Genomic DNA, 20,873 nt, shown 5'->3' on the forward strand with positions numbered 1-20,873 from the left:
GCAGATTCAGGTCTTTGCCCTTCCCAGGTTCTGAGGTAGCTCTGGGTTTTCTTCTTTTCCTCACTTGCTCACTCACAACTTGCACTAAGGGCCATTTCCAAAAGGCCACACCCTTAGGAAACCTGTAGTTGAAGATACCAGCCTCTCAAAGGCAATATTAGCAGTAGTGGTAGAAGTAGTATTACTCTTTCAAGGATATAATTTTTCTGGGGAACTAGACTTTTTGCCACAGTCACTCAGTGTAAAAATAGCCAGAAATGTGTGCCAGTGGGAGAGTGCCCTCCCAATAACAAAAAGTAAGGTTCAAAAAATTAAAAATGAGGGTCATGCCCCACTATTTTTCTTCCTTTACATCAAAAGGTTTGGCTCTTCCTTGTTACTCTTCCCTCAGGAGGAGGCAGTGTGTCTGATCTATGTTTGACAGGCATCATGTGTTTGATGTGTTACATTTTTATCTCTTTTGCTGTCTCTCTGTCTCTTCTTTGTTCTTCAGGTTCAGATACCACCATCATCACTGTGGCATCTCAGATGGATTATTATTCCTCCTGTAATATCTCTCCTCTCCACTTTGCATAGCCATTGTCCTCCTCGTGTTTCCTCCCCAAATCTGCTATTCTTTTTCCCCCACTACTCCCCTCTCCCATCCTCTTTTCCCACACCCAAGTGCTCACAAGGTTAGATTCCAACAGCCAGTTCAAGTGTCTCACACTCAGGCCTTCTCTACACTATGAGGGTTTTGCCAGGATGGTTATACCCAGGGAACCAGCACAAGTTATACCCAGGGAACCAGCACAAGTTATACCAGTGGTTCTCAAACGTTTGTACTGCTGACCCCTTTCACATAGCAAGCTTCTAAGTGCGACCCCCCACTTATAAATTAAAAACACGTTTTTATATATTTTACGCCATTATAAATGCTGGAGGCAAAGTGGGGTTTGGAGTGGAGGCTGACAGCTCATGACCTCCCCCCCATGTAGTAACTTCATGACCCCCATGAGGGGTCCCAACCCCCAGTTTGAGAACCCCGGCCCTGAGTTATACCAATATAACCATACTTATACCAGTAAAACAGCATCTTCGCTAGATCTTTTACCCGCATAGTTGCATTGGTTTAAAAAAAAAAACTCACACCCCATCCTGGCATAGCTGCGATGGTAAAACTTTTAAGTGTAGACAAGGCACAAGGGTTTAATCTAACCAGAGAGTTACACTGGTTTAACATGAAGTGTAATTTTAATGTGGTCTAGTTAAATTGCTACAGAAGGGTGTGTGGTCACTCTTATTTTGGTTTAAACCAAGCTGATTTCAGTTTAATTTAGGTTGATCAGGATAAGATTTAAGCTAAACTGAATTTTGGGCTGGTTTACAGACAGTTTTTGCATGCATTAAAAGTGATACAGTTCAGTTGGCACAACCTCTATTGTATCTCGCAGCTTCCATCGGTCCAGGACATTACAAACAGCATAGTTTGCAATGGGATGCTGCGTATTTCTGGGGCATTCTTGATTGAACAAAAACGTGTCCCACCAATGTGTTTTCAGAGGGAGACTTCTTTAAAGAAAAAGGTTAGTTCAAGTTAATATTGATAAACAGATGTTCCAAATCTTTAACTAAATTTACCACAACAAACCATTCTGATAGGCAAAAAGAAAAGGAGTACTAGTGGCACCTTAGAGACTAACCAATTTAGTTGAGCATGAGCTTTCGTGAGCTACAGCTCACTTCATCGGATGCATTCTGATAGGAACTCCTTTATATTGATAAACTGCACCCACGCTAGGGATTGCGCTGATTTAATTATATTGCTATAAATCGGTGCAGAGATGGTGTGTAGACCATCCCTGAAATAGTCTTAAAGCAGAATAAGAGTGTCTGCACCAGAGGTTTGTACTGGATTAACTAATCTGGTTTAACACAATTTGTGAGTAATGTAATCCACTGGTGAGTGTGTGTTACAGGTCCTCCTCTGTGCCCAATCCACAGAGGATCTGAGTCTGTTATAGCCTCTGCTAGGGAACCTTGCCTCTTTAGCTCAAGCTGTAGTAGTTTGTGTGTGTAGCTCTGGAGGCACCTGAGTCAGTCCCCGGTGATTCAGCCAGGATGGTAGCCATCACAGTAGTACAATTAGAGAAACCCCATTCTCTGATGTCCCAAGTCACGCACAGCTGTGACAGGCACTAGGGACGGATGGTGGGGGGTATTATACAGGGGGTAAACAGAAAGCACATCTGCAGGCTCCCTGTACTCTAGGTAGTAGGATGTTCAAGTGCTGTATTCTCCATGGGGATGCTAAAACCACACTGTGTCCCAGACGCACAGTCTCTGGTGGCTGCTGCATTAACAAACAGCCTTCTTGGCAGAAGTTAAATTCTCACACTCGGGTGGCCTGCAACGGCCAGCTCTTACTTGGAACTAACCAAGTGACAGTTACAAAGCTTTCTGGCAGCTCATGGAGGGCAGGCATCGATAATTAAATTTCACACTTTGCTGGCTGCAGCTATTTGGCTTTGCTGCTTTTGAAATGCAACATGGATCCTTCCTTGATCAGCATGAAACCAAAGCATCTGACAATGCCCTTATGGCAAACTGGGTAAGTAGCCTCTCAGTCACTAACTACATTGTACAAATAGCTTGGGACATCCTTACTTTAGTGCCATCCTCATATGCAATTCTGCCAGATTATGCTCCCATTAGCAAAAGGACACTGTCTTGGTCCTCCTGACGTCCATGTGTTCCTCCTCCAATCAACCATTAATAGAGTCCATAGGCTGCAAGTTGTTACTTTTGCAGCAATTATCATGTATCAATGTCTGTTTTCCTCCTTTCAGAGTGTCCCATCCATATCGTCAACAGGAATGAGTAAGGGTAGAAGGACAGGTTTCAGAGTAGCAGCCGTGTTAGTCTGTATTTGCAAAAAGCAAAGGAGGACTTGTGGCACCTTAGAGACTAACAAATTTATTTGAGCATAAGCTTTTGTGAGCATCCAATGAAGTGAGCTGTAGCTCACAAAAGCTTATGCTCAAATAAATTTGTTAGTCTCTAAGGTGCCACAAGTACTCCTTTGCTTTTTAAGGGTAGAAGAACTCACCCAGAAGTATCATGCCAAAGGATGGGATGAGGCTTTCATTCAAAGAAAAGAAAGATAGAGTTGTGCAGAGAAGGGAAAAAGCGGTCATTGTGTCCTTTTTGGATACATAGAGAAGGTCAAGGATTTTTTTTTTACATTTTTTTTCTCCCCTCTTCCCTGCATCTAGAAATATCAGGAATGTCAAGTCTAGTTTTTATCAGTTTTGCTGGAGGAGTCTTGGAGATCTCGGATGTGGATTATGAATGTTCTCAGCCTTTACCTGAAGGGGAAAGATATTGAATCTTCAGCAAAGATCTCTCTTCTCCCAAGTGCTTCTCAGGCACACTTGTGAAATTGCTGTTAACAAAACCAACCAACCACACCAAAATACCCACCAAGTTTTAAACAGTCTGACTTTTTTTCAGCTGAAAAAGTTTCACTTGCACAGTGTCTCTGAAGTGATTAACTCACTGGTTCTCCAGTCATCCCTCGAGTCCTTCAGGATAAATAGAGTAGACAAGCCCCAAATTTCTGGTGTAAAAAACAAGCAGGGAAAAAACTTTAATTGAGCAAAACCTTTCAGACTTCCTTTATACATCACAAAAGGAGCAATCAAAGGGCACCATCCCTATCTTTTTTCTTTTGCAGGTCACATTTAACCTTGATCCAGGTTGGAAGTTCCTCTTGCCTGCATGTTCTTAAGTCTCTGTCTCTGCTGCATCCAATGAAGTGAGTTGTAGCTCACGAAAGCTTATGCTCAAATAAATTCGCTAGTCTCTAAGGTGCCACAAGTAGTCCTTTTCTTTTTGCAAATACAGACTAACCCTGCTGCTACTCTGAAACCTGTCTCTCTTTTGTTATTGGACTGTCTTTTCTTTCCTTGCCTTTCACTTTGCTCCATTCTGTTTGTGCTGCTGGCAGTGACGTGAAGGTGCTTAAGAACGCCCACTCTTTGACACAGATAATTTCCTGCGAGAATTGTTCCCCAGGGCTCAGAGGAGCTGCATGGGCAAATAGCATCAATTGTGTGTTGAGAGTAGTGGGTGACTGAAGATAAAATTGCTGGCTGCTGATGTTTTTGACAGGCTTTGTTTGGAAGCTCTGTGTGGGGCCTTGCAGTGTGGTTGGGAATTTGTGAGTGACTGAAAATGAGAGGGCAGAACCTGGCCATGCGCTGTATTAACCCCCGAGGCCAAGTAGATAGGTGAAGATTATAGGAGATGTCCTGTGGTAGGGATAGAAAGGAACCCAGACTCTGAAAATCTCTGAAAAGACAAGAGGGCAGCAGGGTCCAGTGGAAATTAGGAGCCTGGCAGTAGCTTACTGTGTGACTTCGGGCAAGACTGTCTCTGTATCTAAATGTTCCTGTCTGTAAACTGGTATTAATGATACTTGTCCACCTTTGTGAAGTGCTTTAAGATTTGTGGACAAAATAAGCACTAAGTGTTAATAGAGCTGAGACCCAGATTCCTGTTGACTGCCAAGGACTGCACAGCACAGCTCAGGAGAGCAGATGCAAGGGGGCCTAAGAAGCTGAGGCCTGGTTTACACCTAAAACTAAGGTTGCTTTAGTTATGTCGCTCGGGTGTGAAAAATTCCCCTGCCGAGAGATGCAGGTAAGGTGACTTAACCCCCAGTTTAGACACCGCTAGATTGAGGGAAGAATTCTTCCATTGACCTTGCTACTGCCATAGATGTGGGTGCTCAGGGGCTCAAGCATCCACAGAGAAAAAATAGGGGTGCTCAGCACCCCCGGGGCTGTATGGAGCTGCTACTCTGGCAGCCCTGGAGCTGGCCACCAATCAGTTGTTCAGAAGCTGGCCCTGCGCCCCCATCAGCTCTTCAGTGGCTGCCCCACCCATCAGGTGTTGAGCAGGGCTGCCCCGCTACTCACTCCTCTCCTCACTGCCCTTAAGGCAGGATGGGGCAGAAAGGAGTGAGCAGTGGGTGGCAGGAGGTCTTGGGGAAAGTGTGCAGAGCCGGTACCGTCTTAGGCCTTAACCAAGGCCTCAGCCTGGGGAGTTGGGCAACTGCTTTTAGAGCAGCTCAAAACAGGGAGATGGTGTCTAATCCCCTGAATGACCCTGGGATGGGCTGACTGGCAGGAGCCTGTCAGCAGAAGCAGCTTGCTCTCCTACCAGCTCCACCTCTCTCCTTACGTGTGAAGCTGGTGGTAGGAGAGGAGCTGGTAAGGAGGCATGATACTGCTCCTGGGCAGGGAAAGGAGACGATCAGCATCTGGGGGGAGAATCAGTCAGTGTCCTAAGGGAGGCCAGGCTGGCGAGCAGAGACATGACTGTCACCTGCCTACTCCCGGCGGGAAGCCCCGGAGAACTTTTGCTGGTTTGTGTGGTGCGAGGGGGGAGGGAGCGGGGCGCAGCTCGGAGTCTCAGGGCCTACCTCAGCTCAGATCAAGTGCCATTACCTCAGGATGCCCTGCAGGTGAGCCAGGGCCTCAAATCCAGCCTTCTGCTTCAACAGCAAATGCTGCACATTCAGCTTTGGCATTTGGCTGGAAGAGGCTGGGCCATACCCACACATCTGTGGACTCTTCTCCCCTTTCCCATTCTCCACACAGGCAGGCAGTGGGTTCCCTATTTTCAGCCTGGCCAGCTCCTTATATCAGCTCTGACACTGGCATCTGTCTCATTTGCCCAGTGGCCACGAATGGCCTGTTGTCTCTTCTGCACTCCCCTGACCCCTCTTAGTCCGTGATATGATTTAATAAAACACTTATTTATACAGATGGGCCGTTCTGGCCCTGAATTGTCATTCAACGTAGCTCAGTGGAATGGGGCTAGCACAGCTTTCCTTTAATAAAGGCGCTAAGGAGGGTTCATATAGCCTTTGACATGCTCCTCTCAGTTATGTAGTGGTGTGCGTTCAAGTGTGGTTCTACTCTGAAAATCGCACTTAATACGGCATCCTGGGACTCCATGTTTGTGTCTGGGTGACTCCAGATCAGAGGTGCTGCACTCACCTGGGGAAAGATTTCTTTTCCCCCCTAGCTGTCCACTCTGCGAACTCAACCTGAGATCTTAGTTCTTTCCTTCTTGGGTATCATCAGCAGTTATAAAGTGTCTCAAAGCCATGGTATGCCCTCAGCAGCACCAGTGCAGCCCCATTACCTCAAGTGGGTTTGCACAGGTATAACGGATTGGAACAAAGCAAACCATTCTGTTGATGATGCACCAGAAAGAATCAAATCCAGGTCAATTTTGGCTGTGTCTATTGCAGGGCAAGAGCTGTTAAATGTATTTTTGTCACTAATTTGAGCCCATACAGCTCTGCATTCCCACAAGGGGCAGATCAGCTAAGTAAAAAGGTGTCATTTTTACAGGCACTTTCTGAGTAGAATCATATGTTAACTCCCTTGAGTGCGTCTGTGTCTCTGAAAATACCATCCCTAATGAGGAGGAGGCACTTGCACTGCAGTCAGTTGCTTACAATTCCTTTGAGAGACAACTGAGCATTCCCAGTAGATGCCAATTGTTGCAGGTCCTGAAAAAGGAAAAATCATGATTTCTGGCTATCCCCACTGGGAGAAACATTGGATCTGCAATATCAAATAACTGGTCCTTTACATCCACCAGTCATACCTCTGGCAGTGGCCAATACATGATGCTTTAGTGAAAAGCAATACTCTCCCGCTCCTCCCCCAAATACAAAATCAAACCAACAGCCAACAATGCCGTTGGCTACCTGCAATGTTGTACATTAGGGCACACTCCTTCCTAACCCCTGCAGTGATCAGCTTATGTCTCAAAGCCCAAGATATGTCCACTGTCACAAAACAGGAGAGGCAATCCAGAGCGAGGGAAGGCTACTGAGCAGAGAACTGCCCTCATGTGTGCTCCATGCTGGGCATCACATCATCCACAAGACCACGAGAACTACATCCACCTTGAGCTCCACATCCTCCGAGGGCCCCGGATATCTGAAGAGCACCACTCCAACCACAGGGCATGCAAGTGCCTAGAGCCAACATTAGCTACAGTCCCTGCATTGTTGATCTCACCCCCACCTCCTCTCCAGCTATGCTACAGCCAGCCCACCAGGACTGCGCAGCACCAGTGTCTTTGGGGATCCCTTTGCATTCCATTCACCCACCCCCTTCTTATCATGGATCTGCCAGCTCCCTGCCTGTTAGAACAATGAGCCCTGGGCACTGGCTTGCTCTCCCTCCCCACCCCCATCCCACGTGTCCATGTCCTTGAATCCTTTTCTCTCCAGGCTACTTCCATAGGAACATGTGTTTTTCCAGCGGCGTCCAAGCCCCCCGATATGCGGAGAGTTGATTTGATCAGACGTGAGCTCAAAGCTCATTAGCCACTTGTCAATATTGGTAATGAGAAGCTGTGCGGGGCAAGTCATAGGGAGGAGGGCATGTGGCAGGAGGGGCTCAAAGCTCTCCTGTCAGCGCCGGGGCTTTCCAGTATGTGCTCTTCTGGTCCAGTGTCCCCTTGAGCTGCTCCGAGGGTTGCAGCCATCCTTAAGGACCAAGAAGCTCCATGAGGTAGGTTTCTCTTCTGGTATGTGAGTGTGAGTCCCAGGGACCTCCTGGTGTGGTGATGGTCTACAGCAGGGGTGCAGACCTCTGGGATCCGACAGCAAAGAGGGCATTTGAGCAGAGAAGAGGGAACAGCTGCCTATCCAAGATTAGCTAAAGAGCAGTAAAACAAATCTGGGCTGGGGTCATGTGAGGGCCCAGGGCTGCCGGGTACTGAGCAGTCTTAACTCTTGTTGAACTTGATGGGAGCTGAAAGTGCTCTGCACCCACGGGACCAGGAAGGAAGGGACGGGCTCTAGTCTCCAACAGTGTTCAGTTGACATTTCCTCACCCATTTGCCATTCTGACTGTGAGTGTCCCCTGGGGAAAGGAAGGAGGCAGCCAGCTGGTCTCACTGGAAAGAAAGCACCTCTCCCAAACTGATATCATCCCATTGCCCCAATCGTCCTCTGCAAATGGCAGCTGAAGGCAGTGAGAAAAAAAATCCCTGCTGTCGTGAAGAACTATAATTAAATGGATACCTGGTGAGAAGTGGAATAATACAGCAGAAGGGTTGGAAGTGGGGGAGCTGGGCAGAGAGCAGGGGCAAATATTTGGAAAGGTTCGGTGGGAGATCTAGGGTCCTTATTCAGGGATTAGGGTCCAGGCCTTTTCTCAGCTGTAGCATTTCTCTTTGGGCCTTTGCTACATTCTGCCCTTTGAGAAAACCCGTGAAACACTCAGAACACACCCTTGGGATTATCTTGTCACAGGAGCTCACTCAGCAGGGGGCTCAGGCCATGGTCTCTCACTTCCTGCCAATGCTGCAGCATTGATGGCCAGTGGGCGCTTGGGGTCTCCGCTCCCTGCCCTCCTGTGCTCAGTAACTGAGTTACCACTGTTCCCCTCAGGAACCTGATCATTGTAAGACAGAGAGAGTGAGAGGAAAAGGGGTAGAGGAGAGAGGGAGCAGAAACAAACCTTACTTAAAGGTGGCTGTCCTCCTTTGGACTCCCAGTGAGATGCTGCACTGTGGCCTTTCCCTGCCTCTCAAGACCTTTTGGTGAGGGGAGAGAAGCCTCCACAAACTTTCCATGGCTCTGACAAGTCTCTACCTCAGCCACTGGGTTTGCAGGATGTGCACTTTGAGGGGTTGTCTCTGCCAAATGTACAAATCCACCCTCAGGGCACCCCACCCCACAGTCAGTCTGAGAGAGAGCCATCCCCCGGGAGATTTATCACTCTGCAGGTAAAGTCCTTTAGTTTCCTGCTCCTCCTTTCCTACCCCCCTCTCCCCCCTCCCCCCCCCCCCCGAGTGGGGTATGACTGAGGACAGCTCCATCCCTAGATCTCTCTGCTGCCTTTCTCTGGCCACTAATATTTGCTCTAAAGTCCTGGTGGTTGCTCTTCATTCCACTGGGGTCCTTGCTCAGATTGTATCCGTGTTTGGTGCAGCTCTCTGACCTGTGTTAAATACCCCCACTCCAAAGGTCTGGCGCACTTTGAGACTCCTTTTGTCACGGAGCCAGGGGCAAACATCAGCACTCTTATCTACCTACAAATACATTTTTTTCTTGAGCAACTTAATGGATACCAGGAGCTAATGTCTGATTTCCCACTACGGAGTGCCGACCTGCGCACCCCTCTCATCATCTCACAGAGCCAGGACCCATACATTGGAGAAGCAGAGAGCCAGTGATTCAAAGTCTGCAGTGACACCCCCGTGGGAGATGATCTCATGGTGAAGGCCCTGGACTTAGACTCCCGAGATCCGAGTGCAGTTCCTGGCTCTGTTACAGACTGCTTGTGTGACTTTGGTCACGTCTCTCTATGTCTCTCTTCCCCAGCGGTGAACTGGGAATGATAATCCTTCCCTTCCCCCACCTTTTGCCTGTCTTATCTGGTTAGATTGTAAACTCTTTGGAGCAGGTGCTGTTTCTGTGTGTGTACAGTGCCTAGCAAAACAAGGGCCCTTTCTCAGTGGAAGCCTCTTGGTGCTACAGGAATAGAAATAATAATTCATTTAATATCCTGACACTTACAGGCAAGTCCCAGACAGTGCGAAATGTTGCCCTTTTGGATATGTGCGAATGAAAGCTTTTCCTCAGACAGTCAAGGGAAATCTCTGACCAAGGGATCCATCTCTCTGGCTTGCACATAACAGAGGCACCACTATCTAGCACTGCTCACTTGTGATTCCTGCAGAGGAACTGTGCTTTGTGCTGGGGCATTTTGTTCTTCCAAAGAGCTTTCAAAACAGGAGTAAATGAAGCCTCACAACACCTTGAGGAGGGAGGAGAATTATCATCACCTCCATTTCACAGAGGAGGAGAATGAAGCAATTTGTGGCTGAAAGGAGAATACAAGTCCCCTCACTGCCTGTCCAGGGCTATAGCTACAGAATTCAGTAGGCTTCACTTATACTCAGAACTGAATCAATGCACTCATATGGTATAAGTCGGTTTTATCATTTGAATGAGATCCTGGTCCTATGCGTGGTTATTAAAAATTCCATAGACCTTTTTGTGAGAGACAGAATATTAGCCCAAATTCCGAGGCAATTACATTCTGCCTCCCTAAATTCCACCTTGCCGTTTCAGTGGTTAGGCATTTCAAGGCAGTGCAGGAGATATAGCCACACACCTTCCATGGAAAGAGACGGCCGTTGTGAGGCTAAATTAACTGTGCTGCTTTGCAAACCTCATCTAGTGTTCTTCCCTCTCCACCCTGAACAGTGATGCAGTGATCCTGTATACTGCTAAACAATTGCCTCATCCCAGTGGTGGGCAAAGTGATCCCTGTACGTAAAGTTTTATGGAACCCTTTGGGAGATAAATATCAGCCATTATGTTTATTCTTGTGCCATGTAAGGGAAGAAGAACTCACTTCCTTGAGGATTTAACCATCATGGATCAATCGTTGGGTTGTCACCTCCCACTTTTCCAGCCTTTCTTTCTTCTAGTTGTCATTTTCCCCATGAAGTCTCTGATCCTTCACTGTTCCATTATTAAACCACAACAGTTAAAGTTGTAATTTTCCACTACAACCCCAATTTTGATCTGCCACCTGTCCTTTAGCTTCCTCAAAAAAAATCTTTCTGTCTGAAATTTCTCTTGTGTAATCTCTGGAGAGATGAGGGTTTTGGTGGTGTGTTTGTTTTGGTGGGTAGGGGAACCTGAGGCGATCTGGACTGATCGTTCACAGATATGGGTATCTCCCTTCATTAAAGACCTTAAGAGTAGACCCGGCTACAGACCTTCACTGGACCCGTCTCTTCTATAGATAATGCTACCAAAAGGTTGTGGTCCATGACATGACCTTAGCCACAGCCGCACTATGGTCTGGATACCTTCTGCACCCATTCACCCTCCCAGCATTTAACAGACAATTCCATTCTCTAGATATAAGGTACAGATCAATTTTTCCCATTTCATCCCTAAGCGTACAGGCCACTAAAGCTAGAGGCACACACTACCCTACAAACCATAGTAGGATAGACTTAAGACACTCCCAATTTACTTTACATAGACTGAAATCAAGGGTGCAGATTATGCTAAGGCAACAAGACTACACTATTGTAGTTCCAGGATACATCAGGGAATGCCCGTGTTTCATTCAACTGACAACTCCTACATTCTCCCACCAGCACGGGAAGATTAAGTAAAGTCAAGGGGGCAGAGTTAAGGTTGGTGTTGGCATCTTAGCTATTCCCAGCCTTTTAATGTCTACAAGCTTCTAATTTCCTGTCAGACATTTATATTTTAAAAATCTTACTGCTCAATTTCTTTATTTACCCTTTTTTTTAAAAAAAAATCAACATTCTGGTAATGTTGTTTTACAGTGAGAGATGTTTCTTACATTGCCAGAAAGGTCTTTTATAATCCTAGTGCAGCTGTGCCTACCACATACTACTGTCGCCATTGGGAGTCTTTGCAAGTATGCAGTGAGTGACCCTTCCCTGAAAATGACCATGCCCTGCCAGTGACACTCCTGAACCCTGATACTTGAGTAATATGGTTTACGTTTACCAAGTCTGGTGCATTCCCCTAGAGAAAGCAAGGTAACACCCTCGGGAATGGTAGCCTCCACATCTCCTGTATGCTGCTGGATTCTGAAACTTACGATTCTCTGAAGGAAAAAGATGTAGGGTCAATGAAGGTGTCTGCCCAGGGTGTCTCCCCTGAAAGGAGAAGAGTTTGTAGGGATTTAAGTGATGTACAAAAATATGGAGGGTCTAAAGAGAAGTTCCTTCTTTTTACGTAATGTGAGAATTAGGGAATCACTTTATGCAGTTACTGGGCAGTGAACTTAGAACAAAGGATTAACGGTTAGTTCCTCCCATGGTACATCATCCTGTGGAATTCTGAGACTCCCACAGGACATCCTGGAGTCAAAAATGATAGTTCTGTGGTTCTTGGGCTGTTTTCTCTGGGCCACTGGCAGCCCCAGTAGCACTTCCAGGTAGGGTACATCTACATGGCAATAGAAAACCCCACAGTACCGAGTCTCAGAGCCTGGGTCAATTGACTTGGGCTCACGGGGCTCAGGCTACAGAGCTAAAAATAGCACTGTAGTAGTTCTAGCTCAGGCCAGAGCTCAGGCTCTGAGACACTCCCCACAAGTGAGGGGTGTGAGCCTGAGCCCAAACAGCTACACTGCAATTTTTAGCCATGCAGCCCAAGCCCTGAAAGCCGGAGTCAGCTGACCCAGGTGAGCTGTGGCACTGCGTTTTACATGTACCCGGATCTGCTTCAATTAGCATCAGTCAGTCCTATAGCAGGCTTCTCTTAGAATTTCTTGATGATTTGTTTGCCTGACTAAACTTAAACCGCCGCCACTTCTCTGCACCCTCCCTCTCTTTCTTAGCCGGGTGTTTTCTTTGGAATAAATTTGACCAGTATCAAATGAGAGGATGACGCTAACATTGGAGGGTCAGCAAACCAACTTGAAGATGGAGCTAAATAGCAAAGTGACCTAGAGAGATTAGAGCAGTTGGGGGCTGCAGATAACAGAAGGAGATTGGGTAATAAGCAATGTCAGGACTGAGACCCAGAGAGAGAGAGAATAAACTGTGCAGATACAAAATGGGGGGTGGGGGGAATGGAATGGGAGGAGGAGATGGAGAGAAACAAAACAGCTGCACCTGTCATATTAAAGCAAGTTTATTTACGTCTTGTCTCCTTAATCCTGTGCTAATGTTAATTTTTCATGTAACCAAGCACTGAAGTTGCTTCAGGGAAAGTGCAGAATCAGGATTGGGAGGGAGTCGATCTCAGCCTTTTTCACAGCATGGAACGCTTCTCAAAATCTGTCTGACGTAGCCAGCCATCGCTTTAGTGATTTATATAGCGCCAGTCATGCAGTGCAGTGCATCTTACAAGCGTCTCCTGGCCTGAAGCAGTCCACAGTGCGAAAGGCACTGGAGAGCTGCTATGGGAGATAGAGCTCAAAGGGGGCTAGTGTTAATAACCTTCGGCGCTCTGCATGCTAAGGTAATAGGTGGTCAGATTTCATGTTCGGGGCTGTTGGGGTCAGGAAGGAATCCCGTTCTCCTGTGGTCTCAGAGGGCCAGATTCTGCACAGGGGGGAAGAATGCAAGGAACATCTCTGTCTTTGCACCCTTGTGAAAGGGTCGCACAGGTTCCCATTGAGGAGCACAACACCTGCTTCTTACTAGCACCAACTGTGAGTGCTAACTGCCTTTAAGGCATTGAGGGAGAGGTAAGGTGAGACTCAGGCTATGGTCTCAACTCCTTCCCTAGCACTGACCAGCATGGAACGAGGAGCAGCTGGCACCCTCTCTATGGGTTGTAGGGGTGCTGTTCCAGCAAGTGCACCTAGGGAACACCAGAGGATAGTCTGTCTGAGTCAGCTAGTAACATGGCCCCTGCACACCTTTCAGTGTGCCACCAGCACCCAGGGCAGAGACTTTCCAAGAGACAGCCTTGGGGGTAGTGGGTGGGAAGCAGTCAACCATCAGCTTCCTGTCTGCTGTGCCCAGAACCACCCGGTTCTGGGAGGCCAGCTTGAGAAAAAACCCAAATCTCAGGCTGTGGAAGCCAGCGGCTGCCATGGCATTGGCTAGGGTCACCCATACCAGGGAGGAGTTTGTAAAACATGGGCCAGGCCTGGCCAAATTGGTGCTGTTGGCAGGGAAATCCTATTGGTTCTTGCTGTGAGAGGAATGAGGAATATTTCAACATCAGGAAGGTCCTCCCTTTGACTCTAAGGAGATCAGGACCGGGAGAGGGGTCAGAACCTTGGTCTCTCTCCTTCCTGTTGGCTGTGTTGCAGGCTTGAGCTGGTCAGGGGAAGGGGAGGGGCAATTCTGGCAGAAAATTATGACAAACAGATTCCCCTCTTTGTTTTTGTCAAAAAAAAAAAATTGAGATGAAATTTTTGCTTTTCCATCAAAGTAATCAACCCCTGAAACACAATAATTTTTACCTGAAAACTGCTGGAAACAAACAAAAAATCCAGTTTCTGATTTCTCAGCAAAAAGCCCCAACATTTCCAAGGCAAAGAGGGCACTTTCTATGAAAATTTTGTTGTGTCGAAAACCTAGTTTTCCTTTGGAAAACAGTTTTGAAGGGAAATTTTTGAGCAGCCCTATTTGCAGCCTCACTGCTCTGCGAGGGGTGCCAGTAATATTAATGATCACAGATGCAAACAACTTAAACATATGCTTCTTCTGCAAAGAGCAGAAAATCGGCACAGAATCTGTTGTGGCTTGATCAGCTGGTCACAGTTCTAAACAAGAAGTAACTGCCGGGGGAGGAGCGAGGCTGCTTGGCTGTCATTAAAATGGTGTGGATGGAAGGAGCAGGCTAATTGACTGAACAACAGCTTGGGCCGTGTAATTAAATTAATTGTGACTCTACCTGTGACATTCATTTGTGTGGTTAGTAGAGCTCTGCCAAACAGGGAGAGGAGTGTGAAAATATCTTTCACAAACATTGCCACAGGTATTTTTGCTGTTTCGTTTCAGGCAATTTCATACCCCTGAAATTTTGTTTTTCTGTGAAATTTGAGGAGTCGGTTAGTATTTCACATTGAAGGATGTGAAAACACAAAAAGTCACTGCTGATCTCAATTTCAGCTTGCCACATTTGAAGCAGAGGTTGTGCATTTTCAGGGGGATTTTTTGTTTTTAAGTGGAATTCTCCCAAAATTAAGGCTTTCAGAAACAGAGGCTTGATCCAACACTCATTGGAGTGCATGGGAATGTGGGCACTGGATCACACCCCAGCAGGTACCCAAAGTTAGGCCCCTAATGGCTCAGTGCTTAGCACTTTTGAAATTCAGGTCACTTATTTAGCTGCCATAGATTTAGGACCCTAACTTTTGACAAGTGCTTTTGAAAATCTCAGCTTGAGTTTACAATGTGTGCGAAGCAGGCTGCATGCAGAAACCCACCACTGCATCACATTTAAGTGCTCTGGCCTCGTTTTCAAGGCTCTGCAGAGCACAGCCCAACTCCTGCTTGTAGCTCTGATCTCATTAATTATAATTCCATGGGGTTTACAGTGCCCCAAAGTGTGCTAGGTACTTTACAGAACAATTAATGTGACATGATGGAGAAGCTGAAAAGTACTCTGCTCTCATCAGGGAGCCAGTGTAGGGCCTGGAGCCCAGGAGTTGGTCTTTATGAAGACCTGTGTTCCTGGGGTAGTGGCTGTTGCGTTTTCTACCAGTCGGATAGTGTGCGGTTACATTCCTAGACATGACTGCAGTAATCAAAGTGGAAAGCAACTAATGCATGGGTCACTCTGGCCCGGATGGTGTCTGATAAGAAGGGGTACAATCTCCTGGCCAGTCACATATGGAAGTGGGTGGTTTTTGCTGCCAAGGCTATTTGGGTATCGAGGAGCCTGAAAAATCCCCAAGGCTGCAGATCAGCACAAGCATCTGAAGGCAGACCCCCTTCAAAAGTGATGGATTTTGTGGAGTAATCGTTGTTCAAAGTGCTCCTCTCTTCTAAGCAGCACTGCCTCAGCTCTGCCTCGGTTCAGTTTTAACCAGCTGCTGATTTTGGCTAGCCACTGAGGAAGCTGGGAGAGGGTGCTGTTCACATCTGATGTATAGGTGATGTAGAGCTGGGTGTCACCTGCAGGCTACTCGCATTTCAGCCCACATGGCCTGTCCCAGCAGACTGCATTTTCCCCTCACTGATGCCCACTTTCTTCCACCTTCAGTTTCTGTCGCACAATCATCCTACAACGCTAGTGATGTGTGAAACTGGTGGGGTACACGGGGGCACTGCAATGTTACTGTCTATAGCAGTAGTCCGGGGGTAGTTGTGATGCCTCATAATTCTTCCTCTCTTTGGCCTCTTGGTTGGGTTGAGTGTCCTATAAATCAGTTTTGGCAGGGTTCAAAAGTTTAGCCACCTCCAGGTGGAGATAAAACAATCTCCTCATTGCAAGCCAAGATGAAACCTCCAGTGCAGTCCAATTTCTCTCCATCCCCACCCTAAATATAGAAAGTGTAACATATTGTCATGTAATCATCATTTCTTTAAGCGGCATGACTGTAGAAGCTTGGGAAAGGAGCAAAGGAAGAATGGGGGTTATTTATTTTAGACATCAGCCTACATATAGCTTCTGTCTCTGAGCAAAAGAGTCAACATAGCTTTGGCTGATCCTTGGTTGCTCTAATTTGTTATGTCTCTAGGCAAAGCTAATTGTACAGACAGCCCACCATAGAGTCTACCCGTAGGGTTTTTGGTGCTGCCTCTTCTGTGTTGTTTTGTAAATAGTCCTTTATTCCCTTTTATTTCCTGACACATTTTCTACAATCTTTTTGCTCTAAAAAATGAGTAGTTTAAATACCAGGATTGGGTGGGTTGCTGTTTTGGATTGGGTTAGCAGATTGAGTGGGACAGAGTGATGATCTGATAGTTCAACCTTTCATTTCAAATGTCAGGAAACGGGCTTGTCAAGGTTCCTTCCCCACTCTGAACTCTAGGGTACAGATGTGGGGACCTGCATGAAAGACCCCCTAAGCTTATTCTTACCAGCTTAGATTAAAAACTTCCTCAAGGTACAAACTTTGCCTTGTCCTTGAACTCTATGCTGCCACCACCAAGCGTGTTAAACAAAGAACAGGGAAAGAGCCCACATGGAGACGTGTTCCCCAAAATATCCCCCCAAGCCCTACACCCCCTTTCCTGGAGAAGGATGGATTAAAAATCCTCACCAATTTGTTCAAATCCTTGATCTTCAGAACAATTAAAAATCAATCAGGATCTTAAAAGAAGAATTTTAGTGAAAGAAAAGATAAAAGAATCACCTCTGTAAAATCAGGATGGTAAATAACTGACAGGGTAATCAGATTCAAAACATAGAGAATCCCTCTAGGCAAAACCTTAAATTTCAAAAAGACACAAAAAGAGGAATATACATTCCATTCAACACAGCCTATTTTACCAGCCATTAAACAAAAGGAAATCTAATGCATTTCTAGCTAGATTACTTACTAACTTAACAGAGTTTCTGAGACTTCATTCCTGATCTGTTCCCTGCAAAAGGATCACACAGACAGACAACCCTTTGTTTCCCCCCTCTCCTGATTTGAAAATATCTTGTCTCCTCATTGGTCATTTTGGTCAGGTGCCTGTGAGGTTATCTTAGCTTCTTAACCCTTTACAAGTGAAAGGGTTTTGCCTCTGGCCAGGAGGGATTTTATAGCACTGTATACAGAAAGATGGTTACCCTTCCCTTTATATTTATGACAGGGCTATTCTGGCATTTGTGTCATGGGCTATTGAAAAGACTCTCTTTTCCCTTGGAGTTTCTTGTGTCTCAAAGTATCAGCTGAGCCCTAGTTCTGAAGGGACAGTTAACAATTTGTTGGAGAAAGGAATTACATTGATCAAAATTGGCCTTGTAGCATGCAGGAAAGTGGTTTGAGTCTCTATTCTGTGTAGGGTGGGTAGGAAGCAGAAGCTTTTGTGGCACCTCATTTATAGTATAAAAATTACAGTTATTTTCTTGTCCCTCCCATTCCCTTTTATCATCACCATACTTTTTCTACCTTCCTTGTTAGATTATACGGCAGAAGAAAATCTATCTATTGTATTTAATAGGGTGCCAATCACTGTAGTTGCTAGGACCCAATAATACCACTTAACATGTTTGCGGTAGTTACATTATGTTCAAAGCACTTTGGAATCATTCGCTAATGAATACTCACAGCGAGGCAAGTGTGTATTATTATCTCTCTAAACTTGAGACTGAGAGGTTAAATGACTTGCCCCAGGCCAGCCGTAGCCTCTAGACACTGCTGCCTCTTCACTGCATTATTTTGTATTCTAATACTTGCTCTATTATTTTTTGAATTTGCAAATTTTGTTGCCCCAACAAATCTCTCTGGAGGATTGTAAGGATGGTATCATTGAGTATAATACAAGCTCCCCTTAGTGGAGGGTTAAATTTACTTGGTGCAGGGTGCCAATGCATGGCTTATGTCCTCTACTTAGGGCCTCAGGTCAATGGGAATTTTCAGTGGGCTTTGGGTCAGGCTCTTCTGCCTTATGTTGAGGGCTCCAAAGGGACTTAAGTGGTGCAGAGGCCAATGCTGGCCCTCAGCTATACGGGTGAATTTCATCTGGAGAGACTACCAGTAGAAAATGACGATTAGATACATTCACACACCATATTGCACAACGAAAGAGACTCAAACCTCACAACAAAGTGCAGGAGGGTATGCTGTGGCATGGGAAGTCATCTTCATGTTGTGACCCCTTTTGATCTGAGCAGTTAGCCAAATGCAGCATCTTGTGGGTTGTTCCAGTTAGCAGGAGAAATTGGTGATAGTCAGGTATTTCTTTGATGCAGTCCTGTTTATTTACCAAGTCCTGTTTCCATGAGCACAGGAAGAACCAAAGAGGAGACAGTGTCCTTTCTTACAGGGCCAAGCCTTGTTCAGTCAGCACCTGACCCAAAACCTCTCTCTTGGCTTCCCGGGGGCCACACCTTGTGCTTGCAGGCAGTGTCTGCTTGGCTTTCTTTCTGCTTCTCTCTGTCTCTCTCTGTGTCCTGTGTCTTCTGCTTCTCTTACACACACTCCCTTATCCCCAGAAGCCACTCAAGCCAATCTGCTGTCCTAAGCCAAACTTCATTGTGCCATCCCGCTCCTTCCTCCTTAGAAGTTTGCAGCAGGAACCCACTCCCCATCTACCCCCTGCAACTCTCCCCTGGCCTCCTCCAGCCCCTGGGGCCAGACCTTCAGCCCCAGCAACCTTTCCCCTGGAGCTGCTCAGCTCAACTACAACAGGACCTGGGCTTCCCCTGCCCGGCCCTCTGCACCTCCAGCCCATCCCAGCCCTGCCCCTGCACTCCCCATCCCCAACCCTCACCCCCTGCCTGGCCCCCAGCACCCTCCGCACCTCCCACCTGACCCTGCACCTTTCCAGATGAGCTGTTCGCTGTTGGGTTTGTAGTATGGGGCAGCTGAGGAACAGGTGCGGAGAAGTTTACATGACTTGCTGAAGGCTACACAACGAGTCAGTCCATGAGCATTCAGGAGAATGTGGCTCATAGTCCTATGTCCCTATCCCACTGTTTTGGGCAAAGAGCAACTTCTCCTTTCACTTTCTCCTCAGAGGTACCAGCAGGAGCTTTGTCCAACCCACCGGTCCCATTTAATCTGAGATCAGCTGGGACTGAGAGTGTCATTCCTGCCCCTCCAACCCATGCGGTAAACGTGAGCAGCTATGGGGAAGATTGACAACACATCTGTGGAGTTGAATTCACCCTCCGGGGTGAAGCAGGCAGCCATTGAGGAATTCGAGCCAATTGGCCAAGGAGATGGGAACACCAAGAAGATGAAGGAGCTCCCAGACAGAGGTTCTTGGAAGGGCAAATTTGACTTCCTGCTGTCCTGCGTGGGCTACGCCATTGGGCTGGGCAATGTCTGGCGGTTCCCATATCTCTGTGGCAAGAATGGAGGAGGTGAGTGTGGAATGCTAAACACATGTTTTCCTTTATATCAGCCTCAACCCAAGGGTCTAGTTAGTGTTTTGAAATTTGTCTGCACACTGACTGATTCTTTTCCCTCCTGTCCTGCCCTCAGTGTTCCCATGATTCACCACATCAGATATACTGAGGCAGCATAAGCCAATTGCCAGCTGAGATCAGGAAGAAATCATAGTAATGCTTTGCATTTCCATACAGCAGTGCCTTTCACCCATGGATGGATCGTACGGGCAGGAATGAGTTATGCCTCACAACACAGCTGTGAGAGAAGTTAGTATTACTATCTCCATTTTACAGGTGAAGAAACTGAGGTACAGAGAGGTTAAGTGATTTAACAATGGTCACTGAGGAATTCTGTGGCACAGATGGAAATAGAGCCCTTCTCTTCATGTACCCAGTGTCTTGCTAAGTGCTATCACTTCTTACTCTTCAATTCCACTAAAATCCCTCTTTTCCTCACTGCCCCCTTGGCTAAATCCCTTGGCCTTACCTTGGCCATCTCTTAAAGTGTGTGAGAGTGGTGGTCTGATGGAAGCAGGGCACTGGACTAGGAAGCAAAGGAACTGGACTCAATTCCCTGCTCAGCCACGGACTCCTGTGACTTTGGCAGGTCACATAATCCACGCTGTGCCTCCGTTCTGTCTCTATAAACTGGGGCTATTTGTACTAGCCTGGCTCACAGGGATAAAATCCATCAGTGATTGAGGCACTAAAATATTCCAGTGATGGTAGTCATAGAAGTACCTAGATAGCCTCGATTTTCTGTAGTTCTCTCCTCCCTCCCCACCATTTTTTCAAAGCTCTGCTATAAACATCACCTTCCTCTCTCACTGCTTCATCCATGTCACTCACTTTCTCCACTTGTCTCACTGGCTTCCCATCCCTTACCATGTCTAGGTCAAACTCCTTCTCCTCACCTCCAAAGCTACAAATAATCTCAGCTCCAGCTGTCACTAGGTTCACATTTCTTCCTACTTCCTTCCCCACCCTCTTCACTTCGCCCCACTCCATCATCTCCCAGTCTTGGTTTCCCCCCTCCAGTCATGCTACCCCCTATGCTTGAAAAGCCTTCCCCTCCTAGGCCACCAGTCTTCTTTTCCCCGTCCTTTAAATTCCTCCTAAAAACTCACTTCCTCTCTGACCTGCTTGTCCTCCTCATGAGCAATCTCTCCCACCCCTTCCTTACTGTACTGTTGTCCCATGTCTGATATTGCCTGTGTCTGTTTCATCTAGTTTACATTTTGGGAAAAGAGACCTGTCCAACTGATCACAGATGTCCTGACTCCCTGTCCCCTTCACTAATCACTAGACAATACTCTGGCCATGAAATTCCACCACA

The 20,873-nt window shown here is 46.7% G+C and overlaps 1 protein-coding gene across 1 annotated transcript in view; it reads left to right on the forward strand.

The window, feature by feature from the left end:
- The first annotated feature begins 19,272 nt into the window (after positions 1-19,272).
- Positions 19,273-20,873, forward strand: part of LOC141987560 (sodium- and chloride-dependent GABA transporter 1-like) — a 31,623-nt gene continuing 30,022 nt past the window's right edge. Inside the window, exon 1 of the mRNA XM_074953041.1 lies at positions 19,273-19,510. Coding sequence (XP_074809142.1) covers positions 19,273-19,510 — 238 coding nt within the window. The remainder of the gene's footprint in view (positions 19,511-20,873) is intronic.

The sequence above is a fragment of the Natator depressus genome, chromosome 1 (genome assembly GCF_965152275.1).
Source record: "Natator depressus isolate rNatDep1 chromosome 1, rNatDep2.hap1, whole genome shotgun sequence".
Lineage (NCBI taxonomy): Eukaryota > Metazoa > Chordata > Testudines > Cheloniidae > Natator > Natator depressus.